This window comes from Epinephelus fuscoguttatus, linkage group LG3 (assembly GCF_011397635.1).
Source record: "Epinephelus fuscoguttatus linkage group LG3, E.fuscoguttatus.final_Chr_v1".
Lineage (NCBI taxonomy): Eukaryota > Metazoa > Chordata > Actinopteri > Perciformes > Serranidae > Epinephelus > Epinephelus fuscoguttatus.
This window is the reverse complement of record NC_064754.1, coordinates 2,698,814-2,721,381: the sequence shown is the minus strand read 5'-3', so window position 1 is coordinate 2,721,381 and position 22,568 is coordinate 2,698,814. Positions and strand designations below refer to the sequence as shown.

General features: G+C 43.5%; 1 protein-coding gene across 7 annotated transcripts in view; it reads left to right on the top strand.

Moving 5' to 3' along the window:
- kif16ba (kinesin family member 16Ba) overlaps positions 1–22,568 on the top strand; it is a 41,804-nt gene that overhangs the window by 9,054 nt on the left and 10,182 nt on the right. For 4 of the 7 annotated variants that reach the window (XM_049572476.1, XM_049572475.1, XM_049572473.1 and 1 more), the window contains exons 5-22: positions 1,868–1,965; positions 2,412–2,521; positions 4,185–4,327; positions 7,906–8,074; positions 8,177–8,308; positions 8,391–8,566; positions 8,759–8,824; positions 11,537–11,596; positions 12,421–12,540; positions 12,931–12,982; positions 14,961–15,098; positions 15,962–16,044; positions 16,137–16,225; positions 18,106–18,138; positions 18,492–18,545; positions 18,986–20,335; positions 21,116–21,274; positions 21,464–21,569. In XM_049572476.1, the coding sequence (XP_049428433.1) occupies positions 1,868–1,965; positions 2,412–2,521; positions 4,185–4,327; positions 7,906–8,074; positions 8,177–8,308; positions 8,391–8,566; positions 8,759–8,824; positions 11,537–11,596; positions 12,421–12,540; positions 12,931–12,982; positions 14,961–15,098; positions 15,962–16,044; positions 16,137–16,225; positions 18,106–18,138; positions 18,492–18,545; positions 18,986–20,335; positions 21,116–21,274; positions 21,464–21,569 (3,138 nt within the window). The remainder of the gene's footprint in view (positions 1–1,867; positions 1,966–2,411; positions 2,522–4,184; positions 4,328–7,905; positions 8,075–8,176; positions 8,309–8,390; positions 8,567–8,758; positions 8,825–11,536; positions 11,597–12,420; positions 12,541–12,930; positions 12,983–14,960; positions 15,099–15,961; positions 16,045–16,136; positions 16,226–18,105; positions 18,139–18,491; positions 18,546–18,985; positions 20,336–21,115; positions 21,275–21,463; positions 21,570–22,568) is intronic. The other 3 variants (XM_049572477.1, XM_049572474.1, XM_049572472.1) reach the window with 1 other exon arrangement.

The following is a 22,568-nucleotide window of genomic DNA, read 5'->3' as shown; positions in this document are numbered from 1 at the left end:
ATATCTGTCCTATCAAATGAAGGCACAAAGCCCCAAAAAATATCTTTAAAAAAGAAGAAAATTCTTGCGTAGTGTATCTTTTAAATGTTTAAAGTATTTTGATGTTACTCCGTTAAAGGATAAAGCTGCAATTATTGTATATTTTTCTTCTTGTCAACAAATGACATTAGATATAACCCATCCTCAGAACCCCCCCTCTGGGGGCAGACCCCCGATTTTTTGGCATTCCGGTTTGATTTGGGCGGAGGAGGTGAATTTCCGTTTCCGACTTCCATTTATATATAAGTAAATATGCAGAACCATTGCGATGGATTCAGAGTTTGCAGTGACGGCAATTATGTTCCGCATCGGACCATTTAACCTGGCAACAACTGCAGCCAGCTCAAACGTGATTGGTCAATATCACGCGGACTACAAACAGCCTACAACCGGAAACCAGGGCTCTTCGCTCTTCTTCCGGAGGCAAGATCTCCGGGGTTTGCCTATGTAGAGACTAGATATAACCAAACCAACAAACATTACTCCGTCTCTTAATACTGTCTGACTTCCTGTCTGTGGAAGCTCCAAGCCCACTGGTTCTTAATGAAGACGTCAATCTTAAAACACACATTTATAATTTCATCAGTAATTTCCTGAAACAGCTGCTCACTGTAGTTTTTAATCTAACAAACAGGAGGAAATAGTGCATTTGCTGGGGACTATTTTTAGGGTCGGCTTAATCCACATTTGGCTCTCTAGTGAGTATTTGTGGCAGCAGGACGGTGTTTGTGAGTCTAAATAAACTACAGAGAGTGTGTGTTCATGGTGATGAAGGAACATGTCAGCCAGTGACACAGTGTGTCTCACTGATGTATGTTTAACAACAATGGAGCTCTGTGTCGCAGAGGAAGAGGAAGTATCAGGCCGAATCGTCTGATTCAAATAGATTTTCATGTAAAAGACCCAATATTGATTCATATAATCAGAGATTGATCTTTTGATATGCACTGTGATGTTTTAACCCTGTTAATCCTGCTGGCAGTAACCAGGCTCCAGTGCTAAAGTATTAACGACCATCGTATTGAGGAGCTCCAATGTTACCGGTTCTTTCATCTGTAACTGTTGGCTTACTTTTTGACCGGTTGGGTGTAATTTGTCATCATGCTTCTCAGAATTATTTAAAGAATTCCTTGTAAAATTTACAGTATAGGAGCCATTCATGGTGTAAAATGTGTGTAGTCCTGTAGGGGTCACTGTGTTGTCATACAGGAGCCGTTGATGGTAATTTTGTGTATTTGAATGGTATATGGACACAGATTTATGGATGTTTGGAAGTGTCATTCAAGACTACGATGTTGATAGATAAATTATGCATCCAAAAAAAGGAAGAAATGGACTCTTTGTTTTCTTCAAGAGCAGCGGTCGGCTCGGTCAGGCGAGCGCGTCAGTTAATAAATAGCCTGTCTATGCAGCCCCTCAGTGGCTTTAAGTTTAGGCTAAGCCACTATGTACAGTATTAGTTCCCTGAGAATCTCTTTCACATACTAGCAAAAATTGGTGTTGTAACTGAGATATCCCCCAACCAAATCAATATCAAATCGAATTGAATATGATGGAATCATGACCTTGTGAATCGGAATTGAATCAATTTAGGACGTCAGTGGTGACAGCCACACGGTGCTTGTTACTAGATACTAAGTGGAGGGGCATGAAGCAGTAAGGCTGGTGTAAAACATAGTCTAAGAGAGTTCTGTGAAACCTACACACCAAAATGAGATAGAAACTATAACACTCGACTCAACGTTTCTTTTGTTTGAACCCTGTAGTTGTTGTTTCTGTGTGTTTGATGTGTCAGCATCTCACTGAAGTCTGTTTTTTTTTGTTTTAGGGAGATGCAGGTCTGATCCCGAGGTTCTGTGAAGGTCTGTTCAGCCGCATCTCTGACGCCACTCGATGGGATGAAGCGTCATTTCGTACAGAAGTCAGGTGAGTCACCGTTACATACTGACAGTGATTCTGCACCAGCGCTCAGTTATCAGACTTTAATAACCCTAAACTGAAACACAGGGGCTGCAGTCTGCAGGAAACATCTTTGATAGATTACAAATATGACATTATTGGTACCACAGATATGATCTTAGTTGTACGTGAGACATAAAACTGTTGCTTTATTTTTGCTCACACTTATGGATCGATTTGAGGAGTATGTGACATAATTTCATTATCTCAGTCCCACTGTTTCAGCTCCTTCAGTAACAGCATCCTTCATCTTCTTGCTCTTCACATGAAGCTGTGACAAAAAAACAAGTAGTGGCTTCAATCTACGGGAAGAAATGTATTCAGGAGAAATGGTTTATAGGCAGAGTTAGGTTAACTCATGTCATGTCTAATGCACTAAGTGGAGTCCATGTTTCCCTCTTTTATGCCTTCAGCTACCTGGAGATCTACAACGAGAGGGTGAGAGACCTGCTGAGGAGGAAATCCACTCAGACCTACAACCTGAGAGTCCGGGAGCACCCAAAAGATGGACCGTATGTAGAAGGTGAGACTGCAGAGTGAACTCCTGGGACAGAACGGCTCAGAGAATTCTCTTGTGGCTGGTTTCAGTTAGCCGCACTGTGTTCCATGTAATTATGCAAGTGACATATCGGTAGGACTTCAGTTGAAAAAACATTTAGTTTTCCAATGCCTTGTTTTATGCCTCCTATCTTTTTTTGATAACTGGTATCAGTCCTTGGCAGGTTTGTTCACTAGTTTGCTCTGTGATCTTAAAGGGAAACCTGCTTCAAGAGGCTGCTCCAGATTAAGAAGCATGACACCATCCTCATGCAGTATGGGAGGAAAGATCTTTCTGGAGATGAAAATCATGAAAACCTTTTTTATTTAACTGCATTTATGTTTTGAAAAATGATCTGTTCATGCAACAAATACAACAGATTCATGTTTGGAATTCATCATGACAAATTGAAAGGTTTCAAACTGTGTTGTGCAAAATAATTTTGAACATTGTGTTCTCAAAAATCATTACTTGTATTGACTGTGTAGAAAAAAACAAAAAAATGGCATGTGCATAATAATTTGGAACACAGTGCAAGTTATTTGTATGTGTTTGGTCCATCCATCCATTTTCATCCGCTTATCCGGGGCCACAGCAACACTTTCCAGCTCCTCCTGGAGGACCCCGAGGTGTTCCCAGGCCAGATGAGATATATAATCCCTCCTGTGTGTTCTGGGTCTGCCCCGGGGCCTCCTACCAGTGGGACGTGCCCAGAACACCTCTAACAGGAGGCACCCAGGAGGATCCTGATCAGATGCCTGAACCACCTCAACTGACCCCTTTTGAGGCGAAGGAGCAGACACCCCACAGAGGAAACTCATTTTGGCCACTTGTATCTGTGATCTCATTCTTTCAGTCACTACCCAGAGCTCATGACCATAGGTGAGGGTTGGGACGTAGATGGACCAGTAAATCGAAAGCTTCGCCTTCTGGCTCAGCTCCCTCTTCACCATGAAAGTGCCCCCTTAACATCAGAAGCTGCACCAAACCGCCGATCCATCTCACGCTCCATTCTACCCTCACCCGTGAACAAGGCCCCGAGATACTTGAGCCAGTAACTCTCTCCTAACCCAGAGGGGGCAATCCACCATTTTCAGGCAGAGTACTGTGACCTCAGATTTGAAGGTGCTGACTCTCATCCCGACACTCAGCTGCAAACTGCCCCAGGTCATGCTGGAGGAGAGATGCAATTCTGAGGTCCCCAAACTGGACCTCTTCCTCCCCACGGCTGCGCCTCAAGATCCTGTCCATGAAGATCACAAAAAAGGGATAGGTGTTATTTTACGCAGCGATTGAGTTGAGGTTTTTATGAAGCCTGGTTTCATTTCACTTGTATTTTACTGTGTTTGTCAGTTAGGTGAAAATCTCAGGATGTGTTTTGTGTTTAAAGCTGGTTGAAATATGTTCAAGTCTTGAAGAGAGAGTTTGGATTTTTTTGAAGTGGGGTTGTTTGAGATAGTTATCTATAGTCACTGAGAAGCAGGATGGAAGCTAAGCAATGTACTGCTGTGGACGGAGGCAGCAATTGTATTTTAGCAACCTATAGAAAGTCCCACCCCCCTCAAAAAAAATCGACAACAGTTTCAGCGTGCGCTATATTGAAAGTATCGACTTCCTGTAACCTGCCCCCTCCCCCTCCTGATCTCAGATCTGTCCAAACACCTGGTGCAGAACTACAGCGATGTGGAGGAGCTGATGGAGGCCGGAAACATCAACCGCACCACCGCCAGCACTGGCATGAACGACGTCAGCAGCCGCTCGCACGCCATCTTCACCATCAACTTCACACAGGTCAGAAACTGTTTACTGACTTCAGGACGTAAATCGTTTCTCCATGGAGGGTTTGTTTTGAATGATTCACTAAAAAAAAAGCTTATAATAAAAATAGAAAAGGTGAAAGGAGACCTGTTGTGCTTTTCCGTATTTTGAGTCTTATATTTAATGTTACAGTGAAGCAAGTTTATATGAAATGTGGTCAAAGTTTCAAATAATGAGGTAAGTGTGTGTCAAATAATCCGAGAGCAAAAACTTAAGACTTCAGAGTGTTTTGAAAATTCTGTTTCTGATGAAATAAGCTGACGTCTGATCATGACGGATTTCTTTATATGGTCATCTGCTCCAGGCACGCTCCTGTGAGTGTTTACGTCACATACACCGCTACATGTAGCTACATGCTAATGTCAGGGAAACATGAACTCTTGGTGGTTGATGTTAATTTCTCCCAGATTTTTGATCATATTAACGGTAGAAAGTGCCGCTATTCTCTGTTACAGTCATACCGCGGCTGCATTAACGATGCAGGGACGACAAGAGACAGATGACCCGGTAATGCTGCGCAATCGGGGCAGACTGGGCTTTGGGGCGTACTGTACGTTCAAATCAACAGCGACCACCAGAGCTTCCAAAACAGCGGAAGTCATTCATTTTCAAAGATAGCCTGGTGACTTGGGCGACTTGGGTGACCTGTAGGGCTGTCAAAAGCACAATGAAATTGAGTTTGAATATTTTCGAATTAATTTAGTAGAGTTCAAATAATATTCAAATTCGTTGTTATTATTTATTTATTTATTTTTACAAAAAACCCCACAAAAAATATGAATATGAATGTGACACTCAGATGCAAACACCCATTCTGACCTCACTATAGTGCCAGGTACAGTATGATCAACTTCTGCCTCGCTATTTGAGCAATGTTTGGATGCTTCAGTGCGTAGTTTTCCACCACAAGAGTGGATCCTGGTCGGCTCTTAGTGGTATCTCATTCTGGTAACGTTTCATCTCTTCTTCAAAAAGGGTAGGCAGGGAGGCAGCAGGTGCACCACTCTCCCTGTATGTCAGGGACACACATCACGGACAGTGCAGTGGGTGGTGTTGGTGCAGCGGGCTCCTCCGTTGGCGCCTCTCCCTCCCGAACAGGATTTGCCGTGATATACAACATTATTGATAGTATTAATTAATTATTAATGATATTCGAATTATCAAATTTAGGTTCAAACTTATAAAAAATATATTCAAATATATTTTGAACTTCGAACTTTTTTTGGCAGCCCTAGTGACCTGGCACGTCAGCCGCGCATCTTGGGCAACCAAAGCGACTGGAGCGGGTCCAGAGGGGAGTTAAAACTTGTTTAACTTTATGGTAATGAGCTGTGACGCGGTTTGGCGACAACCAGTCGAAATGCTCAAGTGCTTTGATGAAGCAGGTCCCAGAGAACAAGCCACGTAACTTTGGTTCCTACAGCACACTGGATACCGACAATGGATATCGAGAAGATGATTACTTGTGTTTGCGCCCACTCAGTCCTTTATAATGTGTCGCTGTTCAGTTACAGAGACCAAAAAAAAAAGAATGAGGCTTGGGGCCGTGTCGCAGAGGTGGTTGGTTGGTCTGGTGAGTTTTAAAGTGTGTAATGTTCGTAATAGAGGAGAGAAGTGCAGGCTAATGTTGAGACATAGCATGCAAGTGTTCCTTGCTTGGTTTGAATGGGATGACATACTGCAAAGCATTTTATCAACACAGATTTGTGCTTTTTGACTGGACAACAGCAAGCAGCAACTACGCTGCTTTCAGGCCAGCAGTCCGCTTTGTGGCTCCTTTAAATTGACAAGCATGATGATTCACGTGATGAGCGACTAGAGCAACCAAAGCTGCAACAAATATTTTTGACAGTCGTGCTTCTTGGGCCTCCGCGAGAGACTTTGCCTCTTTGGAAGCTTCTGGTTTGAACGTACAGTTAAAGACAGGCGCCAAAATGGAGCGTCTCAGACAGAGGGTGAAAACAGGCGTACCAGCACAGATGGGACGAGGAAGATGATGTGTTTTTTGGACATTAAAGCTACAGTTGGTAACTTGTATTAAAAAGTAATTTCTTTCATATTTACTAAAGCTGTCACCATATTCTTACATCATTAAATGAGACAGATAAATTTTTTTTTAATTTTAATTTGGTTTTGCCTTGTAGCATTTCTGTTACTGCATTGTCTATTTCTCACCTCAGATGTTTTCAGAAACATATTTTAGTGGCTGTTTAGCTCTAAAATGAAAAAAATTATGACCTGGCGGCCATGTTGGATTCAGCTAATTGGGAGTGCCAAGCACCGCCCACCAGCCGGACAAACTTTCTTTCATTCTTCTTTCATTTTACAGCTAAACAGCTGCTGAAATTTATTTCTGTTAGAGACTCCTCAGCTCTCATTGGTTGTTGCTGACCAAGCTGTGCTTTGATTCTAGCATATACTGTTGGAGGCAGCAGGAGGAGAGGAGGGACATGATTTGTTTTTACACATTATTTTCCTGATGTACTACTTTCAGAATACAGTGACAGTTTCAGCAAATATAACACAAAGTTATTTTCATAAAAGTTACCAAGTGGATCTTTGAAGCATGTCAACGCATGCTAGAAGATACCAAGTATACGAATATGATGGGTCCTCTTTAATGTCAGTGATTTCAGTTCTATGAACTGTGATGCAAAAGAACACAGACTTCTTTTCAGGTTGGTGGAAAGACGACAGAAAATGAGACTGACTGTTCATCCTGCTCTGCAAGATTTACTTTCATCTGGAGTCTAATTTGTTTTGATTGAAACTTCTGATAATAACTACCTAGTATTTGTCTAAAATAACCACAATTTAAAAAAAAAAAAAAATTATTTAGATTTAATTTAAAAAATTTTTTTTTAGTAATTTTCACACAGAAAAGCCCCAGATTTTCCTTCAAAAACTAGATAATTGTAAGGTGATTTTCATGCACATTCTGTCACCGCATATCTTATGCTTGCTGTAAGAAGACACTGACCACTGTTGTTCACAGTAAATAAGCTTCACTGGTGAAAAATGTGGAGGAAATGTAAAAGAGCTGTTGATTATGTGTCAGAGTCCTTTGTGTAATTGGGAAAGTGCCTAAACTATGTGATGTTTTAGAAGGAAAAAATAAACTTCAGGCACTCATGCAGGAACATCTGCACTTGAATTAAGCTAAAAAGCTTTCATTCAAAAAACATGGCTGCTCACAACACCGACCAGTTTCGACCCTAAGTTCTTCATCAGGGTGCAAAAAGCCTTTTACTATTTGTTCCTGCTCCACACACGAGTGCCTGAAGGTCTTCTACCAGTGTGTTGACCCTTTTTCTTTAGGGGAGCACCAGCGTTTTGTCTTGAGACAGTCTTCGAGCAGACCACTGTCTTGATCTCCAAAGTGTGTATCTGATATTTTTTAAAATCATTGTGGGTAAAGCTGTCTGAAATAATTGAACTAATACATTTGCAGGATTTACCGCTGAAAGTGATGAGCTGTATTTGCATTTAGTTTCACACCTTCAGTGTTCACAAATCTAAGACTAACACCACTCGCTCTCTGTCTCTGTCAGGCTAAGTTCGACGCAGAGATGCCCAGTGAGACGGTCAGTAAGATCCACCTGGTCGATCTGGCAGGCAGCGAGCGAGCCGACGCCACCGGAGCGACGGGCGTCCGGCTGAAGGAAGGAGGAAACATCAACAAGTCGCTGGTCACCCTGGGCAACGTTATCTCTGCTCTAGGTCAGAAACAGAAGATGATCATCTGCGTTTTCATCCGTGTGTGTTTCAGTTTGTTGCGTAGCTCCTGCTCACTGAAGGATCTGTTTCCTGTTTCTGTTCCAGCTGACATGACGCAGGATGGTGTGAACACGAACCTGAAGAAGAAGTCAGTGTTTGTTCCCTACAGAGACTCGGTGCTGACGTGGCTGCTGAAAGACAGCCTGGGCGGCAACTCCAAGACCATCATGATCGCCAGTGAGACGCAAACATTTTATAACAATCATTAAAAATCTTCCAAAAGAACAGAAGTATTTGATGTGATCGTTTCCTGTCGCAGCTATTTCTCCCGCTGACGTGAACTACGGTGAGACGCTCAGCACTCTGCGATACGCCAACCGAGCCAAGAACATCATCAACAAACCAACCATCAACGAGGACAGCAACGTCAGGCTGATCAGAGAGCTGCGGGCTGAAATCGCCCGACTGAAAGCTCTGCTGGTTCAGGGCAACCAGGTAAACAAACACTGACGGATACAAAGAGTCTGGAGGAGGTCTCACTCTGCTGCTCTTATATTCAGTGTGTCACCTGCTACCAGCTTGAACAGTCGCAGTTATTAGATAATAATAAAGACACAACATGAATGTCACAAAGAATACAACCCAGTCAAAGTGTGTCTGATCTACGTGTTTATGTTTCTGTGTCAGATTGCTCTCCTGGATTCACCCACTGCTCTGAGTATGGAGGAGAAACTGCATCAGAATGAAGCCAGAGTGAGTCTCTTTGTGTTTGTGCTGATTTGTTATTTGTCTCGAAAAATGTTTTTGCAAATTCCTGTGAGACGGAACATCTTAAGCCTCCTACAGACTGAGATGTTAGCAGTCTCATAAGTCTAGTGCAGCTACACTGTGTGACATGGATCTAATAAACTTGGGTACGACATCAGGTTTGATGTCTGCAGACTGTACGATGACAGCGCCTACTGAATCCCAGGTTATGACATACGATGCAACAGCTTCCCATACTGAGTGATGCTGCAGGGTTATTACTTCTCCAAATGTGAAGCTCAACATCGAGGCTCACATTATTAAATAACCTAAAGTTTTGTGGGCACTAAATATAGCAGTGTGTCTGTGTGTGTGTGTTTGCTAGCTGCTAGGTGTCTCACCATGCTGCTCAGATATCAGTCTCTTACACAGATGCCGATGACGTCAGCACGCTGGCTGACTGTCGTCTGTGGACATTCCCACAGGAAAGTTGTAATAGTACTAGCGCTGGCTCCCAGCGGCAGTGATGTGATTGGATCCAAATCCGTGTACTTCCGTACTTCCTCGACCAGTGGCTGATTAGCTTTGCCTTACACCCGCCTACACTGGAATTGCTGTTCCCCGAATTGTTGTCCGTAGTACAACAGAAAAGGAAGTGTTCAGTGCGTCGCAACAAGAGATTAAAATGGAAATGATTTCATTTGATTCAGCTCTATTGCAGAGCTGCAATGTCTCTGTTACATGTAACACACATGCCGCACCTATGGCAACGCCGTCATCTGGTCTGGATATCCCCGCCCATTTCTATTACAAAACAAAAGACGAATTTCCCCAGACTCCCATTCTGGAGTAAGGGAGGCTGGTCACGCGAGACTACTCAGGTATGAGCCCAGTGGAGGGGCGCCATAGTTTACGCAAAAATCCAATTTTGCACACAGTTTAACATGCTCTATGAAAAAGCCCTGAGAACCATTAAAGTGCGCCTGACTTAATTTTCCGCTTTTTGGATCTTTTTGAAAAACGCATTTTCAACATCTCCTCCTAAACCACTGGTCTTATTGCTACCAAACTTTCTGTGGAACATTATTGGACCAAGCTCGTCAAAATTTGCATAAAGCTTGTTGATATGAACTTAACTTCAGAAGGGGACTCTGTGGACCCCAGGAAGAGAAATTGGTGCTTGAATAGAGGCTAACAGGGATCCAAATAAATAAATAAATCAAATCAAATCAAACTTTATTTGTATAGCACTTTTCATGCATTAAAAATGCAGCACAAAGTGCTTCACAGAACAGAAACATACAACAAAAATATTACATACATATTGAAAACCCATCCCTCCCACCCCCACATATAAACACACACACACACACACACACACACACACACGGTCAATATAGTCAATAACATAGCTGGGCACTGAGGAACCAGGTGAGGAAAGAACCACCTATGGGGAGCTCATCCACATTGTGAGGCGTCACAGCCCACGGCCACATGGAACGCCGCCACAGAGACCACCCCGACCCAGATAGACTAGGGTGGACTTCACACATGGTGCAGAGCCCCTTAGTCCTCCAGACCTGAGAGATCTCCAGGACGACGTCCCCGCGGGCAGACCGGACACACCTCTCAGCGTGGAGGCCCCCCATGAGGAAACACTGGAGTTAAAAACTAAAAGACTAAAAGGCAATATGATAAGATAAAACAAGTATGAGATAAAATAATAATAAATAAATAAATAAATAAATAAATGAAGATTTAGAAACTTAATAAAATGTATAAAGATTTAAAAATAAATCATTTAAAAGCATTGGAAATTAAAATAACATATAAGAATTAAAACAGTAAAAGAAATCAGTTAAAAGCTAAATTAAAAAGGTGAGTCTTGAGCCTCCTTTTAAAAACATCAACAGTCTCTGCTGTCCTGATGCTCTCTGGCAGGCTGTTCCACAAGTGAGGGCCATGATGGCTGAATGCAGCCTCCCTGTGGGTTTTTGTTCTAACTTTTGGAACAGTTAAAAGGCCGGTGCCGGAGGACCTCAGGATCCGCGAGGGTTGATATGCTAGAAGCAGGTCAGATAAATAAGATGGCCCAAGACCGTTAAGACATTTAAAAACTAATAAAAGAACCTTAAAATCGATCCTGAAACACACGGGGAGCCAGTGCAGCGATTTTAAAACTGGTGTAATGTGCGCCCGCCCTCTGGTCCTCGTCAGCACTCGTGCAGCTGAGTTTTGGAGTAGCTGCAGATTAGAGATGGTCTAATACATAAAAGGGGCGTGGCTCAACCGCTGGGCCAATCGTACCTGTAGGATATGTCCACAGAGCTACCTGAAACATACCGGTTTGGCCATAAATCAGTGACAGTTTGTCCAAACATCCCCACACTCCTTGGTTGTTTATAATTGAGCTGTCGAAGCGAGTCCCCAAAATATATCTACAATTGCGCGATAGTGGGCAGCAGTGTTGCCAAAGAAGAGCGTGGCGCAGCACAGACTTGGACGTAAATGAACGAGTGTCTGTCTGATCAACATAAAACTGTTAGTTATCTTAAATGCGGGTGTTGGAAACTCTTAAAGTCTTAAACCTTTGTAGCTTTCAACTTCTGACGGTCCATGCTGGCTTGAAACCCACAATCACTGCTTGTGTCTTTGTATGTGTTGATCTGTTACCCAGACGTTTCTGCTGAGTTTCTGTTGGTTTATTTGTGTTTGCAGGTTCTGGAGCTGACTAAAGAATGGACCAACAAATGGAACGAGACACAGAACATTCTCAAGGTAGGAGCCTTTGGGCCTGTTTCCACGTAGCGTTTTCTTCTCAGTGCCAGCATCTTTTTCAGCTGTTCTCAAAGCATAGCGCCTACAGGAACAGCACTACGCCCAGCTTCTTTTCCAGAGCACTCTGCCTTTTCTTTGTGAAACTCTGAGCGCTTTGAGTTGAAAATCCCTGAACTTTTCAGAAAGGCACCGGTGATGTCACTGCTGCTTCTTTAGCTGGGCTACTGCCTACCGTAACAACAAAGACAGAAAAGCTTATTTTTTAGGAGCAGATCAGCCGGTAGGAACTGGGTGTTTCTGGTGAGTGTTGTGCTTTTATCAGTGTTTGCTTTGTCAGCTTGAAGTTGCCTGTGTGTGTCACAATGTGCGTGATGCTATGTTAGCTTCCTAGCTAATGTTGGTGTCAAGATATTGTTGTCGTAGAGACAAACCCACGTGCAACACATCATTATAAAAGCAGCACCAGCACTTTTTTCATGAAGCACTCCCTCCACCCTGCCAGCACTTTTCTGCTGGGGGAAAAAAGTGCTATGTGAACACACACCCTTTGTCATCTGCGTCTTTCATGCTCAAATCTCCAACAACCTCTGCAGATGTGTGCTGAGTGGGAGAACGTAGATGACAGGTTGTGCCCTGCAGTTTTACATAAAAATTTAGCTTTTTAATTTAGTCTTTATTTTTTACCTAAAACTTTTTCCTGGCTTATTATTTTTGTTTTGTTTGATTGTTTTTGTCAGATTTCTCTCACTACGTTTATTATGACCATAATGCACCATGATTCCACGGCACATTCCTGGTATGTGAAAACCTACTTCTTTCTGCAGGAGGAGACTCTGGCTCTGAGGAAAGAGGGGATCGGTGTGGTGCTGGACTCTGAGCTGCCTCATCTCATCGGCATCGACGATGACCTCCTCAGTACCGGCATCATTCTGTACCATCTAAAGGTCAGAGGTCACCTGAAATACTTCAGCTGGTGGACAGAGACAAATGATTATTTATTACATCCTGTAAAAGGTTTTAGAAACTTGATATATGCATTAAGTGTTGTTTACCTGGTGAACATTGGTGTTGTCTCTGCTTACACTAGGATGTAAGAGAGTTATTTAAGTCTTCAGGTTTTCATCAGAGTTTTTTAAAAAAGAGTAAAACATCAGAAAAAACTTCCTGAAACATTTCCATTAACACTCCACAGGAGAGACAAAGAATGGAAGCAGGAAAGTACAGATCCTTTCCAAAATGAATTTACCAGCTCAGCGTGAAATGTCCTGTAGTGAGTTGTGTCTCTGTATGAGATGGACTTCAAAACCTCTTTGTGTTTTCTCCTTCCACCTCAGGAGGGACGGACATACGTGGGCAGAGAGGATGCGTCCACAGAGCAGGACATCAGTGAGTTAATCAAACGTGCCCGTTCTGTAGGAAGTAATTTTAAAAAGCTGCAGGGGAAGAGAAACAGAACACACCAACAGAGTTAACAAACAAGGAAAACATTTTTTATATAGACAATTTCATTTTACTAGAAATGCATCACACAAGGATGAAAAGTGAATATAAGAAAATACACATTTCTGAATACATCACCACAGAAGTACTTGATATACAAACAACATGTTTGTACATACACATTGTATTAGTCCATAGCCATTGGTAGCTGTGTCACCTTCCATGACAAACCATGTGCAGTTTCACATAGATTGACCACGTCAGTGAGTAGAAAAACGTGGGACAGACAGAATGACTGACTGACAGAATGACACACTGACAGTTTCCGTGATTATGTACAGCATACCATACCATGACTTAGTCATACCAAACATTAGAAACAACACCAACATTGGTCCACAGGGGGAGCCACAGCGATCGGTCGCATTTTAGCCATTTTGAAGCATTTTTCTGTTGTTATAGCGCCACCCAGTTGCCAATTAGAGTTACATTTCTCCAGTCACCTTGAGGCGTCCTGTTCTACATATCTACCAAGTTTAGTAAAAATCCATATGGCGGTTAGGCCTAGATAAGAAATGAGCTCTCTAGCGCCCCCATTTTGTTTGATGGGGTCAATAATGGAGGGGTCCCCTCAGATTATGTGTGGTCATATGCCTACAAAGTTGCGTGGTGATGGGTGAAACCCTTGAGATGTTCTACACCTTTATGTGATGAGCCACGCCCTCCGCAATATTCATTGCCTTATAGAAGCTCAGTTTTAGGAAGTTTTCCAACTTTTGCCAAGAGGGAACTTTAGATATTGCTCCCTAGATTATGTTCACCCAGTTTCATGCAGATCGCTCAAACTTCCTAGGAAGAGATCCATTTGAAGTGTTTTTCAACAAATTCAAAATGGCGGAAAATCTATATAAGCGGAAGTTATGGGTTCTTGAGGCAAATGTGTTCCTCATGAGGAGAGGCATCTCTGTGCAAAGTTTCATGTCTCTACGACATACGGGGCATGAGATATGCCCATTCAAAGTTTGACATTTCAATCGGTTGCTATAGCGCCCCCCTTTGGCCAATTGATGTAATATTGCTTCATTGGCATCCTCCCATGACCCTCTACCACTGTGCCAAATTTCACATGGATTGACCAAGTCAGTGAGGAGAAAAACATGGAACACACACACACACACACACACACACACACACACACACACACACACACACACACACACACAGAGTTTTCATCATTATATAGTGAGATAATAACCAGTAGTTATTATATAAAAGTCAAACAATGTTCTTATTTTTCCCCAAAAGAAGTTTGATCTCTTGAGAAACTCATTTAAGACTTTCAGAAAATATTTATGACCCACTTAAAATCTGTTTTTCCTACAACATGTATCTTTATCTTCCTGTTTAAGTGGAAACAGACAACGTTTAGATGTTTTCCCTTCTTGTGGTTCCAAGTGGTTAAATGTTGTTGAACCACATCGCTCTTTGCTTTCACTCAAAGCCTAGCAACTACCAACAACACACGACACACTCCACTTTATTTTCCACAGTTACTTTGGCCGTTACACCGTCCACCATTTCTGCTACTTAGCTACAAACTGCAAAGAACTTACACTGGTGCTGTTTGGTATCTGGGGATAGCCACTGATAGCTACCAGGGAAAACAAGCTCCATCTTCTTCCTCTTTTGGTTACGCAGTGATCGACATACTTCCTTTGTGCTGTAAATGGAGCCTTCATTTTCCCAGGAGGTCATGCCTGGTGGTTGGTGGTTAAAGCACCAAATGTGTCCATTTCCACTTTAAGAACTTCACTCTCTCTTCTTTTACACAGCAGCTCTATAACTGATTATTATAATTGTGCAGAAGTTGAATTGGCAGTGTGCAGTATCCATGTCTCTCCTGTGTTCTTACTTCCTCCTGCAGTCCTGCACGGTCTGGACCTGGAAAGCGAGCACTGTATGTTTGAGAACCAGAATGGTAAAGTGACTCTGGTGCCGCTCAGCGGAGCTCAGTGTTCAGTTAATGGAGTTCAAGTGACGGAGCCGTCGCAGCTCAACCAAGGTGAGAGCCACACGACGTCTTAAAAGAAATTTAGAAACATTTGACTTTTATTCAGTTATTCAGTCATCTTAAACGGGAACCATGAGAACAGTTGGTCCAGTGAAACAGACTGCAGTGTAACCACCTGGGGCAGGTGTGTCCTGTCGGTTTCTGTCCAGTACGAGTGCTTCTTTTGAACACTAACAGGCTCAGATTGTTATTATAAATGTTTGAAGAGATTACAGAATGGACCCTACAGAGAAATGAAACGTTTCCCGTTAATTTCACTTGTTCTGTTATGTTTTGTGTCCAAGTTTCGCTTAAGGAGAAGCCTCTTTCTGAAACCTCACAGACTTTTAACATTGTTGAAATCAGCTTAATATTCAGCCGTGACACTGAAAATCTTTAACTTTAGAGTAAGATGTCCTTTCAGTACCCGGGCACAGCAAACTATTTCCGACACTCCTCACTCGTGTTACGACAGTTTTCTTCCTGCAGAAAGTCACCTCTCATGAGATTCCAGAACAAGACTTCTCCTTCAGCGAGACATGGACACAAAACATAATGAAACAAGTGAAAGTTACGGGACACTCAGAATAACAGTCTGAGCCTGTCAGTGGGAAAAACAAGCACTTGTGATGGACATAAGTTGACAGGGTGCACCTACACTGCTTACATCACAGCCTGTTTCGCCACGCTCTCTCTCAATACTGGACCAATTTGTTTCCAGTTGTCACTTAGACACAAAAACATATAAACATAGTGTCCAGGTAGAAAAATAGTTTGCTCTTAATGTCACTTGAAACTGAGGACATGTTTAATCTTCAGAGGTGAAAGAGGAGTCTGTACAGTTTTCAGTTTCTGTTGTTTGTTGTGTGGTCCAGGTGCCGTTATTCTGCTCGGCAGGACGAACATGTTTCGGTTCAACCATCCAAAGGAGGCGGCCAAGCTGAGGGAGAAGCGAAAGGTGAGACTTCATCTCCTGACGGTGTGTCCTGTAGAGAACCTGAAGGTCAGATTGATCCTCTGTGTGATGTTTTGAGTCTTTTTTGCCCTCAGAGCGGCCTGCTCTCCACATTCAGCCTCTCTATGACGGATCTGTCCAAGTCGTGTGAAAACCTGTCCACTGTGATGCTCTACAACCCTGGGTGAGTGTTTGCATACACAGATTACATCAGCTGCATGTGATTATCAGCTCAGACCCTGCAGTGCATCTCCCCTCTGCATCAAAACCAGGACTTCAGATTCTTCACTTTTCAGAGCTGATGTGCATCTTCTGCTATCGTTAGTTTATCTGCATTCATACAGCACTGACAAAGAACAAAATGCTTTAGATGAGATTTAATAAAAACAAAATGTGTCTGAAACATTGATCTTTACATAGTGAATCAAACTGAATGAAAGACATTGTTCACAGATCATAAAGATGCAACCGCAGAGGGATTCTGCAAAAAAAAAGACGATAAACTCAAACTTGAACAAGGTTGCGTTAAACTCTTGAAGTTTTCTGTTTTTCAGCAGAGACCCTGCAGCACACTGCCATATTTGTTGCACCAATAGAGGCAGGACTTAACGTCTCAGTCTGTTGATATTCTGTATTTTTCTTATTGTCAACACAACCCAAAAAAACCCAAACCAACAATACATATATCTACCAACTATTATATCATTCTGTGATTATCTGCAGCCTAATTTATCTTCATTTCTGAGCCATAGCACTTCACTGTTGTCCAAAAACACACGGTTGCACTGGGTGACGTGTTCCTTCATCTCCATGAACGCAAACTCTGTAGTTGATTTTGACTCAGTCCCACACACACTGTCCTGCTGCCACAAACACTGAGTAGAGCACCAAATGTGGATTAATCCACCGCTGAATATAGTCTCCAACAAAGTCATTAGTTCCCCCTGTTTGTTTGATGAAAACTACATTTAAGGAAATTTAGACTTTATTTTTTGTGTGTGTATTTATTATAAAATGAATAAGAAAAAGCAAAAAGAACAGAGATTAAAATAAAATCCACAAAGGAAACATTAAAGGGATAGTGCACCCAAAAATGTAAATTCAGCCATTATCTACTCACCCATATGCCGAGGGAGGCTCAGGTGAAGTTTTAGAGTCCTCACATCACTTGCAGAGATCCAAGGGGAGAGGAGGTAGCAGCACAACTCCACCTAATGGAGGCTGACGGCGCCCCAGATTCAAACATTCAAAAACACATAATTGAAACCACAAAATATCTCCATACTGCTCGTCCGTAGTGATCCAAGTGTCCTGAAGCCCCGACATAAAAAGTTGTTTGGAAAAACGTCATTTGAACTCTGTTTTTAGCCTCATTGTAGCCTGTAGCTCTGACTGCCTCTCATGTGTGTGCTCAGTCAGTAGGTCTTTGTATAATTCTTGATGAGGTCTGTGAATGTTGCTCCAGTGGTTTAATTCTTGGGGCAAGTGATGCTGGTGCAAGCCCACAGTGTTTGCATGAAGCATATACTTGTGGAAATATCCGAGGAAATTACTGAGACTTGAAACATGAAACTACATATTTGTGTTTTTAATGATTCATGTCTTGAGTAGGAACCAGCGGGCTTTGAGCTGATAGCCACAGACAGGAAGTCACACAGTATCGAGAGATGGACTAACACTTTGTTGGTTTTTGTCTTTTCATGGTTTTTTTTTAACAATAAGAGAAATGCAGAATAATGGCAGCCTTGTGTTGTAAGAATGCAGATTTACTAAAATGTACTGTGGGTCTTTCCTCCACCGCCACCAACAGACCAAATCCTTAATCACTTTTAAACCAGTATTTACTGACCACGTCCCTGCTCCCCAGACGATGACCTGTTTCCATTTTGGACGCTGTATGAGTTTCCCTCTAGTGCCAGACAGATATGTTTGGTTGTTTGTGCAGGACAGAATGTTTCCACTCTCTGTAAGCAGTATTGTAAGACTATTGATCGCACAGTTTCCTGTCATCTGTACACACTCTATGTCGGTGAATTAATTGTATGAACCCTGTCCTGTCGACAGTCTCTTCACTGAGAAGGGCCCCGTCTTCCTCAGGTAGACTCAGCCGTCCACTTCCTGTCTAACTGTCCCGTTTTTTGACGCAAAGACGTGTTGACTTGTCCAGTGTCTCAGCCCGAAACCCTCATTATCTGTTTTTATTTTACATTGTTATTTTGCACTCCACCTTGCTGCTTCTGTCTCCATTTTGACGTCTGAGAGTAGAGAATGCATCGTTGCTTTTCTCACCACGCCTGCCATTTCATGTGAAGCCTGTCTGTACATGTGTCGACTGCTGCTTTCACCTACTGCACTTTACTAGTTGTGGTGTCAGATTTTGATGTGTGTGCATGTGTGCGCGTGTGTGTTTTATTGATGATAGTAGCTGATGAAGGTTGTTGTGTTTACAGGTTGGAGTTTGAGAGACAGCAGCGAGAAGAGCTGGAGAAACTGGAGCTGAAAAGGTACGAGAATTAAATAACTACAGGGAGACGTCTTTTTTTTTAAGCCACAAACACACACATCACACACACTCCCCCGCACATCCATGTGTGTTTACAGCGACACTGTCACTGTTCAGTCACATCCAGCCCGATTCGAGCTGGGTGCTTCAGAATAAAAGCACCAGTGGTTTTGCTTTGATTTATTTCATTTAAACAGTACTTTTATTAAAGTGTATTCTAACAGCACTTAATTATGACAGTAAATGGTGGTACATTTTACCCGCCGCCACACCAAAACACTACAATGCAATTTATAAAAGCTTCTGAAGCCCAAGTAACCATCAAGAAAAGTATTTTTCCACGTTGATGTCAGACAGACTTCGCTGAGGCTGAGGCTGAGGACACACAAATTTCTGTACATAAACATGTCCCACTGTTTTTTCTTTTTGTCGCTGCTGAAGGAGGCTGATCAAGGAGATGGAGGCAAAGCACCAGAGTGAGAAGGCAGAGCTGGAGCGCCTGCAGCAGGAGGTGGAGAGTCAGCGTAAGGAGTCTGAGGAGGTGCAGCAGCGGATCCTCCATCAGGAGGAAAGCCTCCGCCGCCGCAGCCAGGATATTGAGAGCCGCCTGCGAGACTTCCTGGCAGAGAAGCAGCGCTTTGAGGAGGAGAGACGCTCAGAGATACACAGGGAGGACCTCCAGCTGCAGAAGCGGCAGCAGGAGGGTGAAGCAGAGGAGGAGCAGGACGAGGAGCAGCGGCGGCAGCAGGAGGCTGCAGAGCAGACTGAGATCTACCGTGAGCTGGAGAGACTGAAGAGGGAGCGCGAAGAGCAGAAGGTTCGTCTGGAGACTGAGCGGCGGCGGCTGGAGGAGCAGGAGCGGGAGCAGCTGAGTCTGGTGGGCAGGCTGGAGGAGCAGCTGAGGGAGAAACACGAAGCAGCCAACACCCTGCTGACCCGGGAGGACGCCCGCCGCCTGCAGGAGGAATGTCGAGCCCTGGCTGAGATCAGAGAGGCACTTCTCCGTGCCAAAGAGGCTGCAGAGCGGCCTGATGTGGAGGACGCCAGTGAGGAGGCGCGATCTGCCCAGGCACGATACACAAACTTCAAGGAGGCTCAGGTGAAGGAGCTGGGTCAGCTGGAGGAGGGGCTCCAGCAGCAGAGGGAGCGCCTGGAGAAAGAGGTCATTGCTGAGCGCAACACACTGCTGCACCTCGCTCACAGCCTCAAAGACCGACATCAACAGCTGAAAGAGACGCAGGAGAAGGGGGCGCAGGACGCTACAGCTGTCTGCCAGGAGGAGCAGCTGGTCAAACAGGCGGAGCACAGACTGCAGTTTAAGGAGCGTCAACTGGCCAGCTTGGCCGACAGCCTCCTTCCTGCACTGGCCGAGGAGAAGCAGAGAGCTGCCGAGATGCTGGAGCGCAGCGGCGGAGGCAGCAACGGGAACTGCGACAGCCCGCCGGGGCTCGACAACACGCTGTTCCAGGTGGAGAAGGAGCTGGAGGACAAAGAGGAGAAACTGAACCTCCACTGGCACAGCGCTCAGCAGCTCCAGCAGCTTCAGGAGACCTACGAGTTCACGGCCAACGTGGCGCGGCAGGAGGAGAAGGTGAGGAGGAAGGAGAAGGAGATCCTGGAGTCAAAGGAGAAGCAGCAGAGGGAGGCGATGGAGCAGGCAGTGGCCCGGCTGGAGAGGAGGCACTCGGCCCTGAGACGCAGCGTCTCCCTGGAGCCCGACACTGAGGAGCAGAGACACAAGAACTCCGTCATCAGGAACCAGAGGACGGGGGCCGACCTGGACCAGCAGAGGTCAGAGCTTTTAATAGAACTTACAAAACATGCAGTGAGTTAATTTAAAGGGACAGCTCACCCAAAAATAAAAAATACATTTATTTTTCCTCTCACCTGTAGTGCTAATTATCAGTCTAGATGGTTTGGTGTGAGCTGCTGAGTGTTGGAGATATCGGCCGTAAAGCATACGGCAGGAGCTCCATCTGCTAGCTCACCTTGCACCACTGAATGAGCTAATGTTACAGCTCAGCTGAGAAGGACGCCGTTAACGTTTACATCCCCCACTGTCACAAGCACAAGCCTCTTGTACATGAGTAGATGCACGCTTCCTTCTGCACAGTGATACGGTTGGCAGGTGTAGTTTAGTAAAAATAAAATACTTCCTGCTCACAACAAAGTTTGTGGGTTATCTTGAGTAACCAGGTCATGATTTCTGGAAAGAGACATTGCTGCTACGTTTCTGTAATGAACCTTTTTGGCGCACCACAAGCTAAATTCCATTTAGTTCCATTATATTTTAGAGAAGGCAGACTGCACCTCTGATCGGGACCAAAAAATCATGCCTGACCCTACATGAACCTGCAGTTTCAGTCCAAGCACACAAACTAAAGAAATGAGAGATCATTTTTCTTCAGTTTTTACTGAAGATTTGAAGCAAACTGTAAAACTATATCACTGATTTTGTTGCAGTTCTGTGTTCTTAAATTAATAATGAAATAATAATATTATATCATTAATGAAATAATAAGGAAATCACAAATTACAACAGCTCATAGTCTTGTTGTTTTTCCTCTGTAGGGTGGAGCGGGAGATCCAGAAGCTGAGACAGAGGATCAGTGAAGGGGAGGACAACAACAGGTCTCACTCCATCAGTAATGACGAGAAAACGAGTCACAACAGCTCTCCAGTCAGCCACATCCAGAGTCTGAACACTCTCCTGCCGTTGTCCGACGACAGGTTCGCCTTTACTCCGTTAACTCCGCAGAGCTGTCCTCTGTTTTGTCACACAGATATTAACTCTTATTCTCACCAACTGTCACTGATGAAGTGCAGATAGAGGGTTATCTGTCCATCGCCTGTTTGGTATTTTTATTCATTAGTTGTTTTTGCTAACGTTGGTTCTTCATCATTGTCCTTATTTACCAGGATAAATGCGTACATTGAAGAGGAAGTCCAGCGAAGGTTACGCAAGATGAATCTTCTCAATGGCAGCAGCAACCTGGATCTGTCTCTGTCCTGTGAATCGCTCAGGGTAGGAACTGCAGACTTCATTTGTTACTTTAATTAACACAAGAGGTTTTATTTAAGTGCTGCTGATTGTTTTACTTCTCAGCGTCTAAACCAGCTGACATAAGAACAGTCATACACTAAAACATCTCTTTACTTTGATTACAGATGATATTTTTAGCTAAAAACCTACACCGTTTGGCACTGTCACTGTTAATGTAAAGGAAAATAAAAGATTTGACTTTGAATTTAAACCTTTTTTTCAGCACTGAAGGTTATTGCCATTGTTCGACTATCCAGTCTTGATTCGTAAAGATTAACAGATTATTAGTTTAAGCTGTGAAAACTGTCATTTACATTTTCAAATTCCTTTTTTAAATGAAAAATGGTATCAAGCAGAGTCCTGCACGGGTCCCTTTTTGGAAACCTGCACCCGCCCATACCCATAAAGCTCAGTACCAGAACCAACCCGTTACCCGCCATTAAATCTAAGACAAACAACCCATACCCGTGATTAAACACACACAGGCTGCAGTCACTCACAGGAAGCTGGGTTCTCTATTCTTGAATTAGAAATCTAGAGGAGGAAAAGTCTCTTTCACTGGCTGTGCTCGATGCCAGGATGGTGAAAACATTCAATCAGTGCCAGGTTAGGAAACATGTTAGCATGCTCCTTCCACCACCATCAGACCTCCAAAGGATCCTCCTTGGGTGTCTTGAACTCCATGTAGGCTGCCACCTCATCCTCGGGCTGCAAAATTTCATGGCTGGAGTCCTCCACGTCGGTGACCAATGTGACCACGGGGTCAAAGGTTACACTTGTGTCACTGACTTTCAAAATAAAAGGAACTGCAGCTTGATAATAGAGATTTAGATGTTAGAATATTACACATAAACCACACATCTTTTTACTTTGCTTTATTCTGAAAAATAAAGAATATGTGTTAGTTCTCAACCGTCACCCGCCAGCGTGTAGTTCGTCTTTACCCATGCCTGCACCCGTGAATTTATACATTCACATATT